Genomic DNA, 24874 nt, shown 5'->3' on the forward strand with positions numbered 1-24874 from the left:
CGGAGGAACATGACATCATGACGGAGGAACATGACATCATGATGGAGGAACACGACATCATGACGGAGGAGTTGAGTTTCTCCTGTTTGGACGTACAGCGGTGGATCTCTGCTCCTCTCTGAGCCTCAGGTCTGTGAGAGCGCTCGGCCCGATGAACTGAAAGGTGACGAGGTTGACGTATCTATATAATCACATTAATTATGTGCATCTGTGCCGGAGGCCTCGGGGCCCCCACACACACACACACACACACACACACAGCACACAGTCTGAGCTGCGGACTGCAGAGGGGCCAAGTCAGTTAAGTCCGTGCATGTGCAGGACCCAGACATGCCCTACAGACTGGGCCGGCCTGGTCTCGGGGGAGCAGACCAGACATGACCCCGGTGAGAGCCTCTTTTCATTCAGGGAGGAGAGACGACAGAGGAGGAGCCGCGCTCTGCTCTGAGACACTGGCAGAGTTACTGTGAGACAACCAGCTGTGGAAATTCTGGAGAAAAAAATATGTTGTGTTTTTTTTGAAGACATAAAGGTCCCCGGGCTTCTAAGTGGCTCATTCTTGTCGCTCTCGTTCGGTGGCTGCGTGGAGCGCTGCCTGACGGGGGCCAGACATGATAATGAGGGAGTGAGTGTGTTCAAAACGATGGAGCGGAGGTGGGTAAGACTAAATAAAAGGACACATGAAAGCTTGATGGCCACACATTGGATGGCATTTTATCTGTCTTCAGATTGAAATGTACAAGACGAAAAAAAGAAACTGTGGCAACAGTCACATTTCTTTAAAGCAAGGGGAAAAATGTCCTTTGTAGAAAATAAAAAGCAGAGCAAGACAAACGTACAAATCAAACCGTTTTTTTTTTTTTATTTAAAAGGAATCACAACAAATGTCAAATAGAAATCTGTCTTTGTTCTGTTAGTGAAGCATTCAGCAAACATATAAAAATCCAAACCTCCCAAAAAACATCAGAATACTGATCATTTGGTTCTTCATGCTGATATTAATCCACATAACTGCATAAAAAAAAAAAAGATGAAAAGAAAGAGCTAATTCCACAGCAGCACTTGAAGCTTGAAGACGTCTGCAAAGAGCCGCTGCAGTTTGTCGCGATGCATTGGTTTGCATGTGTTCAGGGTGAACCTCTGAACCTGTGTGCTGTCATAGAGATTCATTCATTAGGTAATTAATCACCAATAGTTAAGGCTGGTCTTAATAATTCAAATCTGACCCCTTGTGGACAACAAGTGGAAATTCATTCAAACCCGCAGAACAAAAGTTGAATATGCAAAACTCAAATAAACATAAATCCAGTGCACAAAAATACAGATATAATGAAAACATTCCTCAATAAAAAAAATAATGTGTGTCGGTGTGTTTCTTTAATTGAAAATATTTAGACTCATTCATTACACGGTGACTCATATATTTCTAAATATCATAAGATAAGACAATGATATCAGTAAAGCTCAATTCTACCTACAATATGCAGCTACTAAATAAAGCCCTTCAAATAATTCATATTAAATTAAATTAAATTAGACCCAATACAGACAAACGCATCATGTCTTTGGCTGTTGCAGCATTTGATTGCGATGCATAGAGACGATATTTAAACACTTTGGTCTTTAGTTGTAGACTGCCGTAACTTTATTGACGGGGTAAAGTAAAAAATATTTGGAGGAAAAAAGACAACTAAAGCTTAGCTTATCCACAATTACAATCTCACAAATAAACACAGAAATAAGCCATTTTCAAACTTCCCAAGAAAAACATCATCCAAGCCCCTGAGAGACACTGACGCCCAGACTTTTAAAGGATAGGTTCATGTTTCATTTCAAGTCTGTCTTAAAAAAAAAATCTCTTAATGTCCGTATGTACTTTTAAACAGAGATCCTCTGCTCAATATGAATCCAATGTACAGTAAAACATGGGGGGGGGACAACAACATTCACAGTCCTTCTCTGTAAAAATGCATTTTAAACCTAATCTGGAGTTTATAAATTGCTTAAACCAATCTGAGACAAATCAAGTTAAGATGTGGCAAAATAACAGTATTTTTAGTACAAGTTACTCAAGCGATTAGCCTTCCTTCACTATCACATTGTGCTCTTCAGATAAATTAGACATGGCTCCCTCCACCGATGAGCAGATTATGAGACTACGTGGAAACAGACATGCAAAAGGCCCCACAAGAAACACAGAGTTACTATCGTTGTTTGACCTCTTTTGTGACTTTTGTGGTCATTTTGAGTCTCTTTGAAGTTGCCTGATGTCTCTTTGTGGTAATTTTGTGTCTCTTTAGTCATTTTGAGTCTCTTTGAAGTTGCCTGATGTCTCGTTGTGGTCATTTTGTGTCTCTTTAGTCATTTTGAGTCTCTTTGAAGTTGCCTAATGTCTCGTTGTGGTCATTTTGTGTCTCTTTAGTCATTTTGTGTCTCTTTAAAGTTGCCTGATGTCTCGTTGTGGTCATTTTGTGTCTCTTTAGTCATTTTGAGTCTATTTGAAGTTGTTTTGTTTCTCTTTGTGGTTGTTTTGCCCCTTTTCATAGTCCTTTGTGAGTCTCTTTGTGTTCTCGCTGTTTTATGTTTTTTTATGGTCATTTTGAGTCTCTTCCTGGTTGGCACCTGTCTCTTTAAAAAACATTTTGTGGGTGAAGGCCAGGAGGGCCCCTGACACTTTGGGCCTCTGGGTCCTGTGCCCAGTAGGCCCGTTCAGTAATCCTGCCACACCTCCACCAATGCAGTGCAACACTGTGCGGGCAAACACCAAGTAGGACTTTTGTACTAAAAACACAAAATTTCAAAGATAACAACTTAATTTGACTGATTGAAACCTACAGCCTACAATTAGCTGAATTATAGACTGCAGACAGTGGATTTAGTCCCCCATTTATTTACATTAGAATAACATTTTGAAGGGATTTTTTCACAGACAGGAAGAACAAAGTCTTTCAATATATATGGGAACAGAATGTTGTTTTAAGACAGACTTGAGAACATTTAAATTACTCCTTTAAAATAGTGTGTTTAAAAAAAAAGGCCAAGGCTCCAGTGATGGGGGATAACTGTCTTTATGTGAGGAGACCATGTCAATGATTCTGGGCTAAAGGCTAAAACATTAAAGCTTGTATAACAAGAGGGGCATAAGGTGTGACGGTTTACTGAACACACAGACTAAGGTTTAATCTGGCTGGTGTGATGAGTCGTTTTCCAACTGCATTTTTAGTTTGCTTTTCACTGTAACATTTATATGAAAACAGTGAAAGGTAATTTTACAGCTTTTACCAATTTTCCCACCACACCTCAGTTAAACACTAAAGACCGCTGGGAGAGACAAATATGTACTTAAAAAGTTTTGCTGGTCCCGATGTGCTGCTGTAGCTAACTTCAACGAAGGAAAACAAAAAAAACAAACACATTTCAAATTGTATTTTCGAATTCACATTGGCTCCACGCAGAAAAACTAAACCTAACCAAACAAAAAGAAAATGTCTACGCATCTCGTCTCCTCGTGGGATCAATCGAGTGATAAATTCTCCTTCGCCCAGGAGAGACCAGCTCTGTGTGAGGAGACAAAGAGAGGCATTCCTCTCTGGGATGATGGGGACAAATCGACCCCATCTCGCTATCCCGCTGTGTTATACATCTGTGTGTGTGTGTGTGTGTGTGTGTTTGTGTGTAAGAGAGGACCGGTTTCGATGGAGGATAGCTGATTGAATGGGAGATGGTGTTAGACTGCAGCAGCCAGCTATCTCTGCCACCCATCACTTATCTCCAACTGCCTGATCGCCTGCCCTCCGTCCTCTTCGCCCTGCTGGTAGCCGGCTTTGGGAAAGTCCTTCGTCTCATTGGACGGACGGGCTTCTGGAGGGGTTTGGCGAGCCGAATCGGGGTTGCTCATTGGAGAGTGCTGCCTGAGGTGGTGAAGAGGAGGGGAGCCGGGCGAGGACATGTGCTCCGGAGAGCTGCGCTCCAATTTGATGCTGAGGTTGAGGGAGGGCATATGTGGAGAGGTGGAGGAGCAGGATTGGGAGGGGAAGGAGCACCCTCCACTGGACATCCTGGAAACAACAGGACAAGAGAAATGGTTGAACGTCGTCAGTAAGTTCATACGGTGCAGCTTAAAAACAATCAATTTAAACAAAAGGCTGTTTTGATTGAATGAACAGTTACAAAAAGGATACTTAAACATCTTCCATTAAAACAAGAAAAGAGAAAATAAAACCAGTATTGAAACCCGAGAACATTCATGAATGTGTGGATCCATATTTCACAAGAAATGTTTACAGACTCAATCATCAAGTTCTTTATTTTATGTATATCTTTTCACTTTTTTCATGTATTATGTATACTATACTTGTTTTCCTTTATTATTATTTAATATATCCTTTCTCTCATTTTCTTGTTTCTACTTCTTCTATTATTTTCTATCTTTTAGTTTATTTATTTTGTATGTATTTAATCATATTTAACTTTTATTTTTGTAATGATAATTTTATTATTACCATTAAATATATATTTGTTAATGTTCTTGTTTAATTAATCTTTTTTTTTCTTTCTTATTTATTTCTTGAAAAAAAAAAAATCTGTTATTTTTCCAATCCTTTTCTTTTGATTGCATAGTCTTCTTAATATGTTTTCTTTTCCTTAACATATTGTTTTGCATGCTGATGCTGACACCTGTTGCATCATATTGCGATATGTATATGAAACGTGATGTTTGCTATTTATTTATTTTTGTGCCTGATGACGACGTTGCAGAGCAAGAGTGAATAAAGAAATCCTTGCAGGGCAAAGACTAGAGTGCAGATTCAACTTTGTGCCATAATTCATCCTCACAGAGGTACCGTATCACGCATTAATATCCTCACCCTGGGCTTATATGAGGCCCATGGGAGTCCTGAGGCGGCTGTGCTTGCTGCCAGGGGTTCACTGCTCCTCGTTGTAGACTAACAGAGTGATAAAAACCAGGTTGGCTGTACTCTGGAGAGAGAGATATTAATCAAAAGATGAAAAAGAAGAAGACACAAAGATTTTAATAAACCAGAATCAGTGAATGATAGATTGTCTCCACTATAAGACCACAGTTCGAAAAGTTCACTTTCTTGCAGAGAGTTAGAAGATAACGTTCTCATGTCTGTACTATAAACATGAAGCCAGCAGCTGGTTAGCTTAGCTTAGCATAAAGACTGGAAACGGGGGGGGGGGGCAGCTAGCCTAGCTCTAGCGGTAAAACCACAACCTGTCCTTTTTGCTCCTTGGTTTATGTACATGTGCTGGTTCAGACCCAGGCTAGCTCATCCCCCCCCCTGTTTACAGCCTTTGTGCTAAGCTAAGCTAAGCTAAGCTAATCAGCTGCTGCTTTCTTCGGAACAGACGGACATGAGAGCGGTATCAATCCTCTCATCTGACTCTCAGCAAGAAAGCAGCCACCAACTGGACAGATGACGGACGCACCAGAGGCTCCGGGAGAGGGGAGGCCGTAGCCTCCCAGGCTGTGACCCAGCAGGCCGGCCTTGCCCATGGCTACCATGGAGCTGCTGCTGTGCAGGCCCTGGTACAAGACACCCCTCTGATGAACAGGGAGAGAGAAACAGTCAAACGATCTCAAGTCTGTAGCGATAGAGTGACATCATCGCATGCATAAAATATGAATATTATGTGTGTAACACATTTTACAGCAGCTCACACTGGAGAGTGACTTACAGTGGCGTTGTGGTTAGCGCGTGAGGCCCCCATGCCCTGATTAGCGGCATCCCCCCGCAGGTTCTCGCTGCCCAGGTTCAGAAGAGGAGGGCTCTTCATCTCCAGAGCTCGATTTAGGTTCCCGTGGGAGAACACGGAGTAGCCGATACCTTCACGGCAAAAAAAAAGAGGAGAGGAGCAGGAAGTGAAAAGAGATGTGAGCGTGTTTCACTCACGGAGGGATAATTTATTCTCTGTGATACTTTTCTTCTTTTTTTTTCACCTCGCTCGGTTTCTGTGCACAAGTGTGATTAAAAAAAACCCCAGCAAACTTCTGCTTTTAGGTTGGCCCTTGATTTGGTATCTGATCATTATAGGACAATGGACAACGCACTAGCAACTTCATGTTGCATTGATGACCTGACAGAATCCATTTTGAACCGATCGCAAAAATCAGGTTCGTAGAAAATCACAAAGGCTGTCAATGATCAGTGTCTAATAACTTCAGTGAGCAGTTAAACACTGGCAGGTGTGATACGTTCTGTACAGAAACCACAGAACTGGTGACAGCCACTGTTCACACTGGTGGAGGGCCACATACACACACACGCACACACACGTATGCACTACACACACTTCCTGTGAGCTCACAGCCAGCTGCACAGAAGATTGAAAGTGCACATGTGAATTGTGCAGCGGGCGTTTAGCGAGCGTATAATGGATTATCATGCTAAATGCTTCGCATCTATTTTTAAGGCTGAAATGTGTTCATTGCTCAATAAGGCAACCAATGGTGGCGTTCTGTGAAATATTGCCAATTTGTAAACAGACAGTTGCAAACCGCTGGTGTCTTTGAAAAGCAATTTTTTCCATTCAGCAGAGAGTTTTAATTGAATGCCATTATCATATGACGTGTGAAAAAAAAGTCCTGCGAATCTTTCTCTTTGTAAGTAAAGTGACAGTTCTGCTCACCTGAGTGCGGAGACATGAATGCAGTGTGTGCGTGTGGAGCAGCCGGGTTGGCAGAGCCGGGTCTGGAGCTCAGAGACTTAAAGGCCTGGGGTCTGTGGGACGCCGTGCTGGGTCCGGAGGAGTTTGGGAAGCCGTTCTCGCAGCCTGCGGACACCAGGAACTGGGCCTCCGGTGAGAGGAGGGACGGAGCCTGAAGAGAAAAACCAGCATGACAATTAAAGTGCAGAAACTGTCAGGAAGGGAAGACATATCTGGTCATTTTAAGCTGTTTTAACCCATTACAAATAACAAGAATTAGAAGAATCCACAGTTTTAAACACATCAACTTCAGGTGTGTGTGCTTGCGTGTGTGTGTGTGTGTGTGTGTGTGTGTGTGTGTGGACTGACGTAGAAGCGTTGGCGAGCCAACGAGAGATCCATGCCCTCGCTGAGAGGATACTTTTCTGCAGCCACCTGCATGCTCTCCTCACTGTCGAGCTCCGTGCCGTCCAGACCGAGGCCTTTCCTGCGCAGAGTCTGACACAGAACACAAAGCGCACGTGGAAAATCACCCACGGTGATGGGGAAAATTTAGAAAAGCAACACGCGAAGGATTTTCATGCGAAATACAACAATCTTGCAACTGGAATTTCATGCGAAATGCTTCCTGCTCTGAAATAACGAGGCGTCTCGTGAACACTAAAATCGTGCGTCACTGTCATTTCCTTAAATAGCAGAGTGCACAGCACCTCCAGTATGTCCGTGTTGGTGCGACTCTCGTGCGGCTCGCTGTACTCCGTGTACTTGAGCAGCACTTTGTCCATGTCCGTGCTGGCGTACTGGAACAGGCGGTTGGTGCTGTTGAAGATGATGAGGGCGATCTCGCAGTCGCACAGCACGCTCAGCTCGTACGCCTTCTTCATCAGACCGAACTTACGCTTGGTGAAAGTCACCTAAAAAAAAACAACAAAAAAAAAAACATTTTTATTTAAGGATATTTAAATCTTAAAAAGTCAAATATGTAAAAAAAAAAATGTTGGTATGAACCTGTTCAAATATAACGGGAATAAATACAGTCAAAGTGTGTTGTAGTTGCCACATAATCGGCCTATTATTAAAAAAAAAATTGTGTAACCAGATTAAAAATAATGCTGCTAAAGGTTTATTTATTTTTTTATTGGAAAAGAAAAACACTCAAATCCTAACTGATTGCTTGCAAATACTAACAGCGTTGACAGTCGGCTACATTTAAACAGCCTAAAATCACAAGTTTCTCCCAGAAGCCTTTGCAATCTGTGCAGCATACACCACTGTCTATCCTCACACCCTCAACACCGATAAGGAAAAAAACCCAAACCCAAATAAAAACAAACCTTATCACCAAAAAACATTCAGTGCTGAAGATCAGATATGAGAAACAAATCGTATCTGCCAGCACAGTTTAATACGCGTCTCTTCTTCTTCTGATTTGTTCTGTGTATGATTGATCGTTTTTTTCCCCCCATACATACCGATTAGCATATTAATAAGTTACGAGCATGATGTGATCATTTCTGTCACGATACAGTGTGTCACTGACATCACCTCAGTCTGCGGTGTCCCAGTAAAATATATGTAACTTCTGGCCGTAAGTTGACGTCAACACTGCTCTGTATATATAATCTGCTTTATCGGATCCATCTTCCATTGACTGATGAAGAACTTCCTCCACTGTATGCCGTCAAAACGCGTCTTCTTCTGAAGCTTTACCCATAGTTCCTCGCTCTGTAAAGAGTGCTCAGTTCCAATTCGTTCAGCGTGAAAGCGCCTGACCTTTTGTAACACCGAAAGAAGAAAAAAAATCTCCCTTTCACTGTTCGATCTTTCACATTTTGTTAAATTCACAGCAAAACCTTCCGCTCTAACGCTCAAGTCTCGCTCAACGCTGCTTTTACACCTATTTGGCTCAGAGTTGGTCCTCGATAGGCAAGTGAGAAAATTGTAAAATGTACAAATTACTGTAAAATGTAGATGTCTAGATGTCAAAATGTGATATTTGCTCCACTCTTTTCCACACCTCATGCTAAATCCCTGCTGCACGATGCACAAAATGTATTCTCATATCCACATCAGTGTGTGTTTGTGTGTCCTATGCATTACTGGACTCTCAGCCTTGTCTACACACTATGTGACAATTATGTCGGCATTTTCCTGCATCTCCTGCACTCTCACATATCTTATTGTTTTCATACTAGCTTGTTGCACTTATTGTATTCGTATTACTTATAGCACTAACTGTTTTTCTTTGTTTCTGCACTGTACTTTGGCTCTGAGTTATGCTCTGCTTCATGCTCTTAGATGCTTGTTTGGAAAAGGAAATGTACTTATGACTTCTGGTGACTAGTAGTTCTTTTGATTACCAATGTTGATGCACTTATTGTAAGTCGCTTTGGATAAAAGCGTCTGCTAAATGACTGTAATGTAATCTAATGTAATATCTGTGAATTCACAAATCTTTTCTCCACAGCAGCAGCATCTCTCTCCCTCTTGTTGTAAATCCGGTATTGGAAATCTGATTTTATGATCGTCACATTTGATTTTGAGATTTTGCATGATGACGGACGCCCTCACTGACGCGACGTGTTTTAGTGGTGGCGGGAAACCCCAACGTGAGCTCATGCAAACTCCTGCACAGACAACGGGGGATCGAACCGCAGACTTTATTGCTGTGAGGCGACGGTGGAGTATATTATGCGATATTATGTTTTTGAGAGACTGTATTGATTCTCATAAACACTCTATTGATTTTTTTAAATTCACACGCAAAGATTCATGTCAGACAGCGGCTCAGACTGCACAAAATGTTAGTGCTATTGATTGTTGCAGAGACTGTGATGAATGCAAATGCAGATCACTGTTCTCACACAGATTTATTGCATATGGTGTGTTCTTTATATTATGACAGTTTTCTGCCCCCTCTTAGTCGATTAGTTGACTAATCAGTCGTCTTGGTCGTCAGTTTTTATGCTTATTCATGCTTAGTCATGCATCTCCGGTAAACACAATATAGTGCGTTCTGTGGGATTATTTGTGGAGAAACTCAGATTTACAGATTTATCAATTAAATCTATCGTGTCCGTGTTAGTCGACTCAGAATTTCTTTGATCGAGGATGGCCGCAATATCTCACCTTGCAGTATTGCGATATATCGCAATATATCGCGATATAATATATCGCGATACATCGCAATATATCGCGATACATCGCAATATATTGCGATACATCGCAATATATCACGATATATTGCAATATATTGTAACCCCGGCATCATACGTATCGTATCTCCAGATCATTGCCGATACCTGGCCCAGAGTAAACATGCAGAAATAAATGAAAACAATCAATTAAATATTGCCCACCTGTCTGTTCCTCTGGTCCAGAATACGAGATATTTGTATTTTCTTTCTTCCCATTTTTCCTGCTGTCTGTCACTCTGACACCTGTGAAATAAAATATAACAATGTTACAGAACACAATATGTTTTTGCATTCATACTGCTGCAGTGATCATCAACACGTAAATGTGATATTAAACACCTTCCGTCTCAATTTCGAAGAAAATGCAAAAAGTTTTGTTTGCGTGTCACATTTTGTCCCCGGTGGCTTCTTCTTCTGCACATGCAAAACAGTGCGACTGTTCAATAACACTCGTCTTCACGTTCTAATAATTCTGGTGGGAAAATGTCACGCATTTGGTTTAAATGACTCAAGTCTCTTTTCCTCCTTAGGAAGGGCAGGGTTGTTTATTTTTACCGCCATGAGGCGATGCGGTCTAAAGTTAGAGCGGCCCTCCCCTGGGCCAGCAGTCCGCACAGCCTGACACCCACAGTCTGGGTCACCCCCGGGCCAGCGGCTCAGTGTTCGACTGCACCGCGCAGGCCCCCGAGAGACGGGGGTTAAAAATACAGCCGATGGCTCCTTTTAAAGGTTCAGCAGGCAATAGCTAAAACCAAAACAGTAAAAAGGGAAAACGGTGTGTTTTTTGAAAGACGGCTGCAGCTAAAAGCCACCCACTCCTCTCTCATGCACAGCCAGGTCAGAGGGAAAAAAAGCAAGACGTGGATGGATTGTGGTTGCCTTAAGAATGTCCATTTTTTTTTAAAAACGTTTTTTTTTCTTCTTCTTGTTCTAGAAAAACCCCACTGAGGTCCCTGACCCTGCAGGACCATATAGAGATGCACACTATAGAGAGAGATGCATTATGGGTGCATCTCAGCCGTGAAGTGAGTTTGATGCAAACTAAGTAAAACACTAATTTAAGTGCATACATAGATATGCTGTGTGGCTTATTTCCATTTTACGCTCCACTATCAGTCATACGACTACGCTGAGTGGTGGTTTGACTCCTCCGACCAAAACGGTGCTTCTCCAAAAGCCGGAGCACTTTTCTCTGGTTTTTCCCCTCAATACTGGACACGTATCTGACTTCTCTATTTTTAGCCCTCCCGGCCCTCTTGATGGTGCCTTAGCGGATATGACTCCCGTGTTCCCACGACCCCTAAAGTACCCGCTGTCCCTCGACGTGAGCTTGGCACACAGGCATCTGGGGCATTTCTGGAGGAATCCACCTCTTTGCTCTCATCATTACCTTATAAAGTCCTGTGATGTCCACTGCGCTGCAGAGACAAGACACACCTCGACGGCGACGGCTGCAGATGAAGCCGCCGCCGCCGCCGACGCTGCTGCTGTCGCGACTTTAAAACAAGCCACACTGCGGACAAATAGCTCTTGCTCAAACGTAAAGGACCACAAAAACCAGCATTGGTCTGTCTAACTAACACCTCCAGCCACACCACAAACAATTCGACTCACTCTAGATCAAGCCGTTCTGTCACTCAGAAGTGAGGCCATTGAGGCATCAAGACGTGTTGATGGTGAGAAGAGAGGGAAGTGGGACGTGTTCTAAACAGGGCGGGCAGATCTTTATCTCAGGGGTTTTACAGAGAGTTCCTCTCCTCTCAGATACAACCAAACAACGGCTATCAGCGCCGCGTTAAAACGCACGAGCGGCTGGGTAAATATAGCGACACCTCCAGCCAAACGGTGTGTGGAGTTATAGCTTTAGAAGTCTATGTGGTTTAGCAGGTTTGTCGAAAAAAAAAAGGCCCCGAAGGTCCCCGAGACAGGCAGGAAAAGGCCTGGCTGTGCTTCACACATCAGCTAATTCTGGATCTTTTCCCCACACGACAACTGCCGTTTGAGGTCTGCGAATGCACAAAGAACGCACATACTGCCTGCCTGTGATCTTTCATCGCTATAGGGTCAACTCCTGAACATGTTGTCGCTGAGAAAACGTACACAATGAAATGTCTTTTTATTTTTTTTATTTTACACCTCTCAGCTAGCATCAAAAGTACTTCGATGAGATATGAATGTCAAACAGCATCACTGTGTGTCCCGTATCAGCGCAGTAATCGCACACATGCACTCTCGCCCCTGGGTCTCGGGCTTCTTTGGGGAACGACGGCGGCCTTCGTCAGACGCCTTCCCAGAGGCGTCGCCGGTGGAAACAAGCGAGCTCAGCGGCACACGGTTTCGCCTCGATCGCTCGACGTACCCCGGGAGCTTTCGTGGGCCAATCACCGGAGACCTCACTGGGACAACGACGAACACGCAGAGGAAAAACTAGAAGCCTGTGCATCGACAGACGAGATCATTTAATAAGTTCAAATTAATCTATTGCACCGCTGGGTTTCTCTGTACGCATGAACGAGAAGGGAAATAAGTAGGGCATCGGTAAGAGTATTGGGGGGTGTTCTGCTTGGATGGGTTTCTTTCCATGAGTCATTTAGAGCGCGATGGCTTGATAACGTTGCAAAAACATGGCGAACACGTGCGAGCAGAGAAGCGTATGGCTTCCTATGTGATGGATTCCTCAGCCAATCACACTCAAGGACCGTTTGGTTGGTCGATGTGGCTCAACACAATTGACAGATTAATCAAAAGGCGTTTAATTATTAAAATACCGCAGCGGCAATTCCATTTAGTAGCGGCTGTTTCTGCACCATTATCTTCGGTGGAATACAATGTTTCACACATGCATTGATTGGACGATGGAAGCAGTCGGCAGATGAACCGTATGACTGACTGACAGAGGGAACTGTAACGGCAGCAGCAGTTCTGCAGCCGTGTGGACGACACCTGGGCCGGGCCGGGCCGAGCCGCCCCTTGGTTTCGCCGTTTGAGTCATTTCAGTCGCATCGAAGTCTCGTGCTGAGATCAAATGTGAAACCCATGGGACATATTTTAAAAAGAGGAAAGTGTAACTCTTCTTTTCTTACTGAGGTTTGTGTTTATTATTTTGTTTACATCAATGCTGTGTGTATATGTATGTATATATATAACAGGATAAATAAATGTGTGTGTGTGTGTGTGTGTGTGTGTCATCTTTAGGGTCAGACAGTTCATGCGGTTGCAGAGTAATGGTGAGGAAATATTTGTCTAATTTTAACAGCAGATAATTGAATTGCCTCGATATAGCCAGAATAGCAATAGTAGCCTATATAGGCATGAGTGGAATATTTGATCTTTCCATGAACGGAGAGAATCAAAGAGTTTTCCATGACTTTAAATGAAGTTGGTGCACTTGAGAACATGTGAAGATGAGAGACACACCTTAGCGTGAACTGACAGGAGGAAACTTCTACTTCTTCTCCTTCTGCTCTTTTGAATGAAACGCAACACGCATTACATTCATTTATATCTTCAATAAGCTCATATATGAGCTCACAGTGCACATCTTAAAACGAGCCTCAGCAGTGGAGAATGGAAATGCAACAGGTTGACGGGATGAGAAAGATGGAGAAAGAGAGAGAGAGAGAGAGAGAGAGGGGGGGGGGGGGGGGGGGGGGGGGGGGGGGGGGAGAGAGTCATGGGATGTGTCTATATCCAAAGGATTCATTTTGCACGGCACGCCATTGGAGGATAAAAATAAAAATAAAAATATAAAAATACATGGCTTGAAAGAAATGTTAGCGGATAATTAGGCCTAATAATTTGCTGACGTCAATCCAAATAGACCGTTCAAGAATAGCCCGTCTGTCCCCGAGTTGCCAAGCATCCCTGTCTAATATAGCCTCATCTATAGGCTGCGTTCAGTGACACGGAAACAGGTACGTTAAACACAGCTTCTGTCTTTAAAGTGTCCAACACAGAAAAAGCCCCAACAACACAGATCCTAAAAAAATACTAAAAATAAGAAAAAAAAAACAAGAGAGAAAAAGAAACACCTCACCTGCTGTCGATGTGATTCTCTCCACGGAGTTCCACGCGCTGTATCGAGACCAGACAAAACAGGAAATAACAGATAAAACACAGATGTCTAAGCGAATGTCTCGCCTTGTGTTCTTCTGGTGTCGCGCTGATGTGCAGATATTCACCTGGTGCGCTTTTGGTAGCGGATGGTTGAGAATCAGGAGCGCTGCTTTCCAAAAGCCGCCTCTCTCTCCGTCATCATACACCGCCTCCTCCGCCTCCTCCTCCTCCTCCTCCTCCTCCTCCTCGGCCGCGCCATTGGTGGAGCTCCTCCGCCTCCCATCCGCCTTCAAACGCACCAGTCCCTCCAGCCTTTCAGCGAGTTCACGGCACCAGTTACACTCTTTTATTTCATAATCCGTGTGTGTAGTAGGGCTCCGAAGAAGATCCGCATTATTAGCAGACACCAACCATTTGGTAAGATGGTGTCTCGAGAACCTGTTTTTCTTCAAGTATAGAGTTAGTGGAGCGTTAGTAGTTGATTCTGTGTAGAATCACTATGGAAGTCTATTTCTTATTGCCATTATAATGAGAAATATCTCAATGTTTTGAGTTAGTATTGCAAAATAATTACATTGTATTTTAAAATAATGACTTAATTTCTCAAATATTGCAAAAAAAATGACTGTGTATCTCAAATGAATGACTTAGTACCTCAAAATAATTACATTGTATCTCATAATAATGACTTTATATCTCATAATAATGACTTTGTATCTCAAAATATAGAGTTTCTCAATATCTTGACTTAATATCTCAAAATATAGAGTTTCTCAATATCTTGACATAATATCTCAAAATAATTACATAGTACCTCAAAAATAATTACATTGTCTCTCATAATAACTACTTTGTATCTCAAAATATAGAGATTCTCAATATCTTGACTTAATATCTCAAAATAATTACTTAGTACCTCAAAATAATTACATTGTATCTCATAATAATTACTTTGTATTTCAAAATAATGACTTAGCATCTCAAATAATGAGAAACTTTCTCAGTATTTTGAATTAGTACCTCAAAATAATGACTTCGTATCTCAAAATATTTAGAAACTTTCTCAATGTTTTGATGTATCGCAATATTTTGACTTATTATCTGAAAATAATGAGAACATTTCTCAATATTTTGACTTAGTATCTGAAAATAATGACTAAGTATCTCTAAAAAGAATCTTAGAAACTAAGCATCTCAGAAGAATGACCTAGTATGTCAAGATAACGAGAAAATAAGTATCTTAAAATTGATTTATCACTTTATGGGGCTATTGATGATGCAATGGATGCATTTAGCACACGTAAAACTGGGCACATGACTACAACACTAATGAATAAATAAAAGTAAAAACAGTCAAAACACTCAGTCAATTAAACAATAAGTTAAACTACCTCGGTCCTACCAGAAGGTTCAGAGGAGTGTTTTTAGTCTTTGGTGTCAGCAGGTGAAAGTGCGAGGAGGGCTCCAGGTGGCAGAAAGTGAAACTGTTGAAGTGAAGGAAGTAAAACAAATCCATAGGAATGATTGAGGATTGTGGTGAGACTGAAATACTCACCCAGTCACAGAGTTTCTTCTCTGGAATTGTTTCCACTTTGAGCGTAACTTGGGGCCTGAGGTTATGGAGGGCTTTGCAGCTGATGAGGAGAAAAACGAGAGTTGTCAGTACTTCAGAATGATTTCCCCTTTTGGGCTGTTGAGATGAGAGAAAGGACGACAAATGAATATAAATTTGCGCATCAGAACTTTAGCTTTTTCATTTAATAACGTCACGACCCCTTAGATGAATCTCACGACCCCTTATGAGGGCCTCAATCCCCAGGATGGGAACCCTTGCCCTTAAAACGCATTCTCTCTGGAAATTATGATTTGAACGGGATCAATATTTTATCACAGGTTTCATAAAGCTGCACTCTGGATTGTGAAATGATAGAAATTACACATTTTATTGAGTATTTATGAGTATTTTAAAAGCAGTTAATGGTTACAAAAATTACTTTTTGCATCTCATTTTGCAACATGTTCTGTTGTCTGAGGTAATGTTGGAGCTCATCAAGTGCTTTTCAATCCCGGATCATCGGATCAATGATATCATGTTGTGTTAGGTATTAGATCTAAACATGCAGTGTTGTGCATTAAAGGTATATCTGCAAATCAGAGTGGCCTTCTGGTTCAATAGACCGTCAAGGTTTGAGTATGTGGGCTGACATTCGCTCCGCTGAAGCGTCCCTCGACAATCGACCAAATCCCCACAGATTAATTAAGTGTCATTTAAATATCTATATGTTTATCGCCTCAGTTCCACCAGTATGTGAGAGTTGCCTCTCCCCTACATCATGGTTGAATTCTATATCAGTCAGGATGCATTCCCGTATAATTTGGTCGTTAAACCGAAGCGTTTCTAAGGCTGTGAACTGAAACTGTAATTGTATTTCAGTCCACCTCTGCACATACAGGCCTATGTGTCGGACAAAATTACAGGAACGCCTAACAAATGGCTTTTAATTTGTTAGAGCACCACCGCGAGTCACAGCCTCCAAAAATAACCTGAGTTCAATCAGCTAACTCTGATCGTCTCAACAAACATTTAAGCTTCAAAGGCTGCCATGTGAGATTGCAAACAGTTATTATTGTGTTTGATAAAAAAAACAAAACACTAATTGATCCTAATTATGACTGTTATACAATATTTACAATATTTCCACTGCTGCATAGCTCACCGTAGATCAGCAGTTGGTATTATATATAGAGAGTTTATTTGGGTATCACTAATGAAAGTGAATGGAGGTGACGGAGGAAAAGTTAAAAAAAAAAAAAAAATGGAGGAATAAATTGCTCAAAAGCAAAGCGAAGACACTAATGGAAAACAGACATGCTGTCAGCTTAATAGATATATTTAGAGGTAATAACTGAATCTCTGCATGAGCTGCATTATTGACTATTTTTGGGATGTGACACAATGCACTCCTAAATATAATACAGCGACACATTTAATAGCACAGATCATCTGTGGAAGTGTGGACAACAACTCTGTTTCTCCCTGACACACACACACACACACACACACACACACACAGACACAGACACAGACACAGACAAACACGTCAACACACACACACACACACACACACACACACACACACAGACACAGACACAGACAAACACGTCAACACACACACACACACACACACACACACACACACACACACAATTAGAGATCCCCGAGAGGTAAACTCAAACTGTGCATCTGATGCAATAGTTAAGCAACATCCCTGCAGACTACCACAGCCTTTACCTCCAGGATTCATCTGCGTGGGGCTCCGTCAATCCGACAAGAGAATATAGCGCCCGACCCACATGTGTAAATACAGCTAATCACCTGCAGCCGAAGAGGAAATTATAGCTTTCCTCCTCAGTGCAAGTGTGTTCCTCTCCGTGCATTTACGCTAAACACTGTGGGAGCCCCATCAAGCACCGAAGGCTGAATGACAACCATATTGCTGGTACAACACCAAAGGCAAGGAGCCATAGAGTACAGAGAGAGGGAGATTAAGGTGACTTTGAGAACTTTCCGTATCAAGTCCATTTTCTTTCTTTCTTTTTTTTCTTCTTGTTCTTCATTTTCCTGAAACTTCTCACTTCTGCTTTCGACAAGATCAGCCGCGGACCTTTTCGAGCATGCGGTGAGGCTGTCGAATTCAGAAATAGCCTCCATGGTCAGTGTACATGTGTGAGAGCAATTGTTCACATTGTGTACCTTTTATAGCTTCGGTCTTATCTACATCTCAACAGAATCAAGGGCTACACCTTTACTAACACCCCCCCCCCCCCCCCCCCCCACCCACCCACCCACACACACACCATCAAACCCCAACCTCTCACAGAACAATAAAGCCTCTGTAACACAAGTCGCAGACGAGAAGTCGAGGCGTTTGCGGTCCAGCGTCTATGTGAAGTCTACACAAAGAAATAAGGCAGATACTGCACAAGTAACACAAGTCACAACACGGTTGCAGTGAGAATAACAAAAAGAAGTGGATTGCAATGGTACAAAATAAAAAGAGCATCCCAGGTAAAATGTGCATGTTTCCACGGCAAAGCTAATTAGAAGCAGAGAGGAGCTGCACGAGGAATAAAAGGTTGTATTCTACAATGAAGAGCTGAGGCGGCCGCTGCTGCAAATTCCTCAAAAGTTATAGCTGTAATGCACACCTGCCGTGGGCTCATCTTGCACAGGAAATAAACTTCAGGACTTGGATTCCCATTTTAATTTTAGCTTTATTTTATTATGTCGGGTTCTTTCTTTTTTTTCTATTTGGTAAGAAGACAATCAAACGGCCTGTTGAAAAGTAGCCTACTATATAATCCTTTAATCACTTTATGAGGATGAAAGGATCATATCAGAGGAAGTAGGCTAATCTATTAGCACAGGAAAGACAATATGGACATGTTTTGTGGGAGAATAGGCCCTAGAAGTTAATGCATTTGGTGTAATTTCTGTATTTCTATAATTGAATTAGAGCACACGTTGTGTTTTTTTTTGTATAGTGGTGCTGCACTGTTTCCATGCCCTTTGTTTGTTCTGTCACGGTGTTTTTGAGTGCGGTCAGTGCAGCTCTGCCTCTCTCCCATGCAGGAGCGCGTCCACGCATTGTTTCCGAGGATCCAGAAGAAGAAAAAAAATAAAAAAAAGTCCATTGTTGTTGCGAAGTTTTTAATCTGGGGATTTAAAGCACATCACATGCTCAGACTGAGCAGCAGGGCGCTCCACCACAACAGGCAAACTGCTGCATGTTGGGGAGGAAAAAAAACACACAATTCATCCCGACGGGAGCGAGGGGGGAACTTTTTTTTATTCACACTGCAATGCCGGCGCTACTTTTTGGGAGTTTCGCACCACCGGAGAAGTTTTAATCAAAGAATCCGACCCAGGGAAGGAGACACTTTTTTTTAGTTATTCTCTGGAGAAAACCTGAGATTCGGGATAAAGATGACGCTCAAGTACAGCCAGCGGTGTCTAATAGTTCTGTCTTTACTGGGGATCTTATCGGCCATCATGTCTGTTTTATCGGTCGTTTTGATTTTCCAGCTTCAGTCTCAACAGACGGCCGTGAAGGAGTCCCCGCCGTCCACCTCCTCGCTCGTACCGGCTCAGATCTGGGCCGTCCTGCTTCCCGTGTCCACGGTGCTCTCGGCTCTGTCCCTCAGCCTCCACTTAAGCTCCGTGGTGGTCTGTGTCCTCCACGGATACTTCTCCACAGAGGTCTGCAGAGGAGAGGAGGACACTGAAAGGTATTTAGTCTGCATGTGACGCAGCTCTTCTACCACACGTTTAAAAAAAACAATAAAAGAAAAACACCTGCGGCGTCACTTTCAGCCGCTTCACTCACTTGTTCACTCAAATAGTTCAGAAACAGCTAGTTCCGGTCAGTTTTGAAGGCGTTAAGCATTCAAGCTAATTGCGATATCAATACGCACCTGGAAATCAACCGTTATGCTGAAAAGCGACCTTTAAAGCAAGACTGTGTACGTTTTAAAATAAAAAAACAAACATATTTCTCTAACAAACAAACACAAAGTTTGAATTTATAAGCAGTAAAACCGACCATTGCTCAATTCAGGTGGTGTTGTGCTAACAGTGAGCTAGCTTCGATGGCTAATTAGCAAACATTGGTCAACACTTACTTTACTTGCCTTACGTTACATTTTAGCATTAATAGTATCCTGTAAAAGTAATTTGTGGCCACTGTGGCCACATAACTTTTCATTTCACTTTAACTACTTGTTCAAGTGAAGTGAATAACAGCAATATAACCCCCTCTGTGTTATGTAATGCAAATCCCGCAGCCTAATAAATCCTACTTATATTTGAAATGTTGTTGACTCGATGTTGGAGGAATGCTAATCCAACTTTATTCTCTTTTTTTGAGGCTGTAGTTTGTGTTGTGTTCGTCCATATATGAAAATGAGCAAACTTTTAATATTGAGGTAGAGCAAAACAAAACCACCACAAAGTACAGCCTCAAATAACCCCCCCCCCCCCCCCAGACTTTAATAAATGCCTCACAAAAACAACATGCTTTAAGAAAGGTAATACTTAATAAAAGGCTATAGAACTGCATTGCATCCTGCATAGGCTCCTATTTTCTCATAAGTGGAAAATAACATTTTCTTTATTTAGTCGGTGTTTCTTCCTGCGCCCACACGATCTTCTTTAATTGTTGTCTGTAAACCACAGCAGATCCTGGTGGACCGCATTAAGTTCCATTAAAAGAAAACACAGTTTCAGAAGTATACAAGAGCCTTCCTCACATGTCAAGAGTGCAGAGGCCCGTACCGCAATGCTGTTGGCCGACCCCCCACCTCTCAAACCCTATGAATCCCATCGAAAACAATGGCCTTCCTCTCATTATTCACCCAGCACACGGCCTCTAGCTGGCCCGTTCCCACGTCGGTTTACAAATCCAGCAGCATAGCCCGGGACCTCCCCACTGACAGACGGGTACATTCCAAGAAAATGCGAATACTAATGAGCTTTTCATTTAAACGTACCCGCATAAACAATAATCAAATGTTTCAGGACTTACTGTTCTGAAACTTAACAGGGAAGAAATAAAAAAAAAAAAAAAGGACCAAGAAAAGCTGGACAGCAAAAAAGTTTTAATGAACTCACACAAAAGAAAATTGTCGACACAGAAATTGTTGCCTGAAATTGTCTTCATTTATGCACTGATCAAAGTAGCAATGTTAAAAGTGTTAACATGCCTGAGCCGCAATATGAAATATACAACATTTGTTTCCACAGAGCAGACTGGTTCCTTTTAGATAGCAGAGCTGTGCGACACGTGGCTATTGGACTGTTCTGCCTCGGGGTTTCTGTCTACTTGGCAGGTAAGAAGAAAAGAGAGCCGAAAACATCTATTTTTTTTAAAGATTCTGTTGCCCAATCTGGCAACAAATCCTGAAATAAAAGGCACCTCTTATTGCCTTCTAGCGCACATTTCTATGTTTTCCTTGTGTGTTTTAGAATTTGCATGCAGGGTCCTTTATAAGCCTTTTCACAAAACAAATTCACAAAAGACTTGAAGACTTAGTGTCCAAAACACTGGCAGCACTGCTGCTTTCTCTCTGGTCCGTCCAGCGAGTCCGAGAGAACAATGCATTCTTTGAGCAGCGTCCATGACTTAAGTGTTTTTAATGCTGAACCTGGCAGCGCTGTGTTGCTCTGTTCCACTGAGCGGCTTGTACTGGGTGGGGGGTGGGTGGGGGTCACTGGAGGCAGTCGCTCCATTGTGATGAGGAGGCGTCGCCGTTATGACGCCCACTTCAGCCTCAATCAAGAGGCAGCAGAGAAAGGGGGACCGTAGAAGCAACGCCGGCGACTCAGGAAGTCGCGTCGTCACATCCCAGCGCTGTGCTTTTCTCCCCCGTCCTTCTGCGTGCCTGACTCCATGGTCCTCTTCCTGCAGATAAACACAAGAACAACTCAGCTAAGAATAGCCAGCCTTTAAAAGACATTCCAACAACATTAAACAAACACTTTTTTTTTTTTTTTTTTTAAAGCATCATCTTGCTTGGCTGTGGAGCAAGTAATGTGAAGCAAAAACTAGCAGCAAATCCAGATGCAAGTAAAAAATAACTTTTGTTTGAAAATAATTAGGCTCTTTGCAGATGAACTAAATAATAGATGAACATTGATTTAGTGTTTCTGTGTATATCAATCCTCCGTTTCCTTCTTCTCCTCTGCAGCCATGTCCATCTTCATGCTCCTCATATTTGAGGTGGAGACGGGCATGGCGAGCGCTTGCGTACTCTCCTCGGGGATCTTCGTCTTACTGGTCGTTGTGATCCACACTCTGGTCAAAGCTTCTCGCGGCGCCAAGCCCCATCACAGCGACCACCTCGACACCCTCTTCCAGAACGACCACAGCGGCGGCGGCAACACGCCCGTCTCCCGACACCGCGAGCTCAAGATTGGCGTGGACAAACCGCGGATGCACCGCAGCCAGTCTCACCTCCAGCAGCCGATCTCCTACCCTCAGTGTGGCAACCCGAGGCAGCAGCAGCAGTACCAGCACCAGCAGCAGCAGTACCAGCAGCAGCAGTACTCTCCTCCCGGAGGCTCGCAGGGCCACGCTAGCGATAAAGACGGCTACAGCAGCGGAGGCAGCGGCTCCCGAATGCACAGGACCCTGTCTACTGAATCCGGTATTCTGCAGGCCCAGGCTAAACCCTGGAACGGGGTCAACAATGAGATGAGGAGCGTCCTCGCGCGCAAGTCAGGGATTTCCGCGAAAGACTCGACTCTCGTTTGACACGAAGGAAGCAGAGCTTGTGGTTAAAGACACTGCTGACCTTTAAGCACCGAGCACAAGAGGACTGCTAACAGACGAGTCGATTCAAACAGGCGTAGAACCGTTTGTCCCTTTTCACTCAGTATGTTCATCCTAACAGATCGCAGACAACGTGAGAAACCAACGCGTTCACCTTCATCAACTGATTTCTCCTGTTCGGATTGTAACGCATTTTTAAATTTGATGAAAAAAAAACATATTGAGCACAACTTTTGAATATGTAGTGTTTTGGTGAATGAGCTTGATTTCAAACTCACCAGTGTTGCCCAAGTATCAATCTGGAAAACGTATAGCTTTAATTGTAATAATGTGAATACTTTATCCTGCTGTATATGGTGGCTTTTTTGCCAAATATTTGTGCACAATGTGCAGTTTCTGTTATGTTTTGTTCAATGTTTCATATCAACCGATTAATACACTTTAGAAAATGTAATTCAGTTTGAAAGCAGGATGTTTTTCAAGACCTAAAAAAGGAGATTAAAATGTTTACAAAAAACAACCCGTTAGCTTTAAATGTCATTTAAATGCACATTTCAATCATTTCTGTAAAAGAAGATACATAACACAGGCCTGAATTGTGATTATTGTTGTTGTCTGGAGGAAATACTAACCTTGGACACCTCAGTCCAGTGGTCATGAGGAAGCGGAGGGGGCATGTGGAGCAGAGACAAGGGGACTGGGAGAGGGGCTCACATCATGTAAGCTTCATGCAGGAGTCAGTGGGGGAAATAAAAAGACAGCAAAAGACAAAACTGAAAACATGAAGCTCCAATTAACCACAAAAGAATACATATTTTTTGCAGTTATTGGGCTGTTAAAGTGGCATAAACTGAAAGGAAAAAAAAAAAAAAAAGTTGTTACAAATAAAACAAACTGAAACAAAGGTTATATATGAACAAAGCTATGATGTGCTGCAAAGAATGAATACAAACAAACAACTTTTGTCTCTTAATTATGCAAAGAGATTTGGGAAAATGTGAAAGAACAAGTGAATCTTTTGGGGTGGGTGGTGTGGCCACAAAAGTAATATCCCTGTATTAACAAGTATAACCCTAACACTTGAGAGATGAGGGCATTGAGTTCTGTAGATACACGTTCCACTACTTCTCTATTATGTACGTGTCGTATATGGAAGCCGCTGTACGTCTAAATTGGAGCATTTTTGTTGCTTTCACATTTCACCTCCCTACACTTCACATCACCGGGTCTCACTCATGTTCGCTGCTGCCTCCTACCTGCGTCCTTGAGAGTTGCTAATCTGTTCCTTCATGCTGATTGCTTGACGGAGGAGGCCGTCAATGTTTTTGAAGTACAGGCTGCTGTTCGTCATGCTCTTCACGGCGCTGCAGAAACAACAACAACAGATCAATGAAAGTGTTAACAGTCGTGACGTGACAGCAGAAACGTAGGCCTCTCCTCACCTGCATGCATACTCTACGGAGTAGATGGCTCCTTGACTCTGCTCCTCCCAGCTCTGCATGTCAGTCTGTGTGAGGAATTACAACATAAAACCATCAAATATTCATAACTTTGAACAACATTCAAGCAGAATAAGGGGTTCAAACTTTTGAAATGTCAAAGCGCAGCCATAGCATACAGGGATTTATAAATAATCTATAGAATCTGTAACTGAACTCTGTAACGAGCGCGGGGCCGGTGTAATACGTCTGCGGGGCCGGAGCGATGCGTTCCCTACGTCGAGTGTTTTGGGAGAAGCATTGCTGCTTCATTCTGCACCGACTGTAGCAACTGCTGCATCGTTTAGACGAGTGTTTTAATGGATTACAGCGGTCTAGACTGGAGGAAATGAGGGCGTGGATGACTTGTTGGGGAGCGATGGTAGAAATAAATACAGATAATGAGAGAAAGTAACGGAAATAAAAAGGAGGTACATAAAATAAAATAGATAATAAAACTATAGACGAGCATCTTGAGACAATTGACATGATAAAGTGAGATTAACAGCAGCAGTCTAAAGTAATGTTACTCAGTGTCTAACAGAATAGAATATTGTACACTTTCATAGTTTGTTTTGCCCCTTAACTTGCTTTTTGTTTAGTTTTTTTCTCCAACATGTCCCAGGGTGAATACCTTGTGTTGCACCAGCTCAGGCAGCGACCTCCTGACGTGTTCCTGCAGTCTGTAGAGAGCCACTGACGGCTCGTTAGCCAGCACGTACATGCTCTCCGTGAATTTGTCAGACACTGTGTGGTCAAATACGTGCAGACAACACACGGCCCATGTTAGAAAAAGAACAAAAACAACGCCCAGCGGCATGGGACGTGGACAAACAACGACGTAAACACAGTGCTGGCGTTATAGCTTTAGCTTAGCGGCTAACGTGAGCTAACAAGCTAGCTACTAGCTTAACTGCAGCGCTGCGAGCTAACAATGAGGTAAGATGTATTCCGGTTCATTTGTTTACCTCGTCTCACTTTCAGTTGCATCTCCTGGTCCTCCATAGTGCAGGCGGGTAATGTCAGTCAGAAATAATAACAAAACAATGCCGCTGTACTGGACTTGTGTCAGCTGATTCCGGCTTCTTCCGTGTTGTTGTTGTCATGTGTCACACGATAATATTCCGGGCGGAAATATCGA

At 42.7% G+C, this 24874-nt stretch overlaps 3 protein-coding genes across 5 annotated transcripts; 1 reads left to right on the plus strand and 2 right to left on the minus strand.

The window, feature by feature from the left end:
• Positions 1-836: 836 nt before the first annotated feature.
• On the minus strand, positions 837-14119 carry mef2b (myocyte enhancer factor 2b). Of its 2 annotated transcripts, XM_068702446.1 has the most exons (10): positions 14051-14119; positions 13906-13943; positions 10032-10112; positions 7383-7586; positions 7042-7170; positions 6655-6844; positions 5704-5852; positions 5455-5569; positions 4869-4980; positions 837-4058 (listed from the first exon to the last, which is right to left on the minus strand). In XM_068702446.1, exons 3-10 carry the CDS (start codon positions 10083-10085, stop codon positions 3746-3748), a joined length of 1266 nt encoding a protein of 421 aa, XP_068558547.1. In that variant the 5' UTR covers positions 10086-10112; positions 13906-13943; positions 14051-14119; the 3' UTR covers positions 837-3745. The 2 variants fall into 2 exon arrangements, with proteins under 2 accessions (XP_068558547.1, XP_068558548.1); XM_068702447.1 differs by lacking the exons at positions 13906-13943; positions 14051-14119 and adding an exon at positions 11260-11340.
• Positions 14120-18566: 4447 nt separating this feature from the next.
• On the plus strand, positions 18567-22902 carry tmem221 (transmembrane protein 221). The gene is made up of 3 exons (XM_068702401.1): positions 18567-19214; positions 20728-20813; positions 21672-22902. The coding sequence occupies exons 1-3, from the start codon at positions 18913-18915 to the stop codon at positions 22235-22237; spliced, it is 954 nt and encodes a 317-aa protein (XP_068558502.1). The 5' UTR covers positions 18567-18912; the 3' UTR covers positions 22238-22902.
• Positions 20568-24835, minus strand: borcs8 (BLOC-1 related complex subunit 8). 2 transcript variants are annotated; one of them, XM_068702403.1, is made up of 6 exons: positions 24702-24834; positions 24368-24480; positions 23698-23762; positions 23512-23619; positions 22888-22979; positions 20568-21385 (listed from the first exon to the last, which is right to left on the minus strand). In XM_068702403.1, the coding sequence occupies exons 1-5, from the start codon at positions 24736-24738 to the stop codon at positions 22910-22912; spliced, it is 393 nt and encodes a 130-aa protein (XP_068558504.1). In that variant the 5' UTR covers positions 24739-24834; the 3' UTR covers positions 20568-21385; positions 22888-22909. The 2 variants fall into 2 exon arrangements, with proteins under 2 accessions (XP_068558504.1, XP_068558505.1); XM_068702404.1 differs by lacking the exon at positions 22888-22979 and having other exon boundaries at positions 24702-24835.
• Positions 24836-24874: the final 39 nt, after the last annotated feature.

The sequence above is a fragment of the Cebidichthys violaceus genome, unplaced genomic scaffold (assembly GCF_023349555.1).
Source record: "Cebidichthys violaceus isolate CVI_PGR_0920_01 unplaced genomic scaffold, fCebVio1.0.p SCAF_84, whole genome shotgun sequence".
NCBI classification, from domain to species: Eukaryota; Metazoa; Chordata; class Actinopteri; order Perciformes; family Stichaeidae; genus Cebidichthys; species Cebidichthys violaceus.

Excerpts from the sequence above, each read along its gene's own strand:
- borcs8 (XM_068702403.1), bottom strand. The coding sequence starts at position 24,738 with ATGGAGGACCAGGAGATGCAACTGAAAGTGAGACGAG. Across the intron at positions 23,763-24,367 it reads CTGAGCTGGTGCAACACAAG|ACTGACATGCAGAGCTGGGA; the intron begins GTATTCACCCTG and ends TTCCTCACACAG. Across the intron at positions 23,620-23,697 it reads TCCGTAGAGTATGCATGCAG|CGCCGTGAAGAGCATGACGA; the intron begins GTGAGGAGAGGC and ends TTGTTTCTGCAG.
- tmem221 (XM_068702401.1), top strand. The coding sequence starts at position 18,913 with ATGACGCTCAAGTACAGCCAGCGGTGTCTAATAGTTCTGTCTTTACTG. Across the intron at positions 19,215-20,727 it reads GGAGAGGAGGACACTGAAAG|AGCAGACTGGTTCCTTTTAG; the intron begins GTATTTAGTCTG and ends TTGTTTCCACAG. Across the intron at positions 20,814-21,671 it reads GGTTTCTGTCTACTTGGCAG|CCATGTCCATCTTCATGCTC; the intron begins GTAAGAAGAAAA and ends TCTCCTCTGCAG.
- mef2b (XM_068702446.1), bottom strand. The coding sequence starts at position 10,085 with ATGGGAAGAAAGAAAATACAAATATCTCGTATTCTGGACCAGAGGAAC. Across the intron at positions 7,587-10,031 it reads TGGACCAGAGGAACAGACAG|GTGACTTTCACCAAGCGTAA; the intron begins GTGGGCAATATT and ends GTTTTTTTTTAG. Across the intron at positions 4,981-5,454 it reads CCCCTCTCCCGGAGCCTCTG|AGTACAGCCAACCTGGTTTT; the intron begins GTGCGTCCGTCA and ends CTCTCTCTCCAG.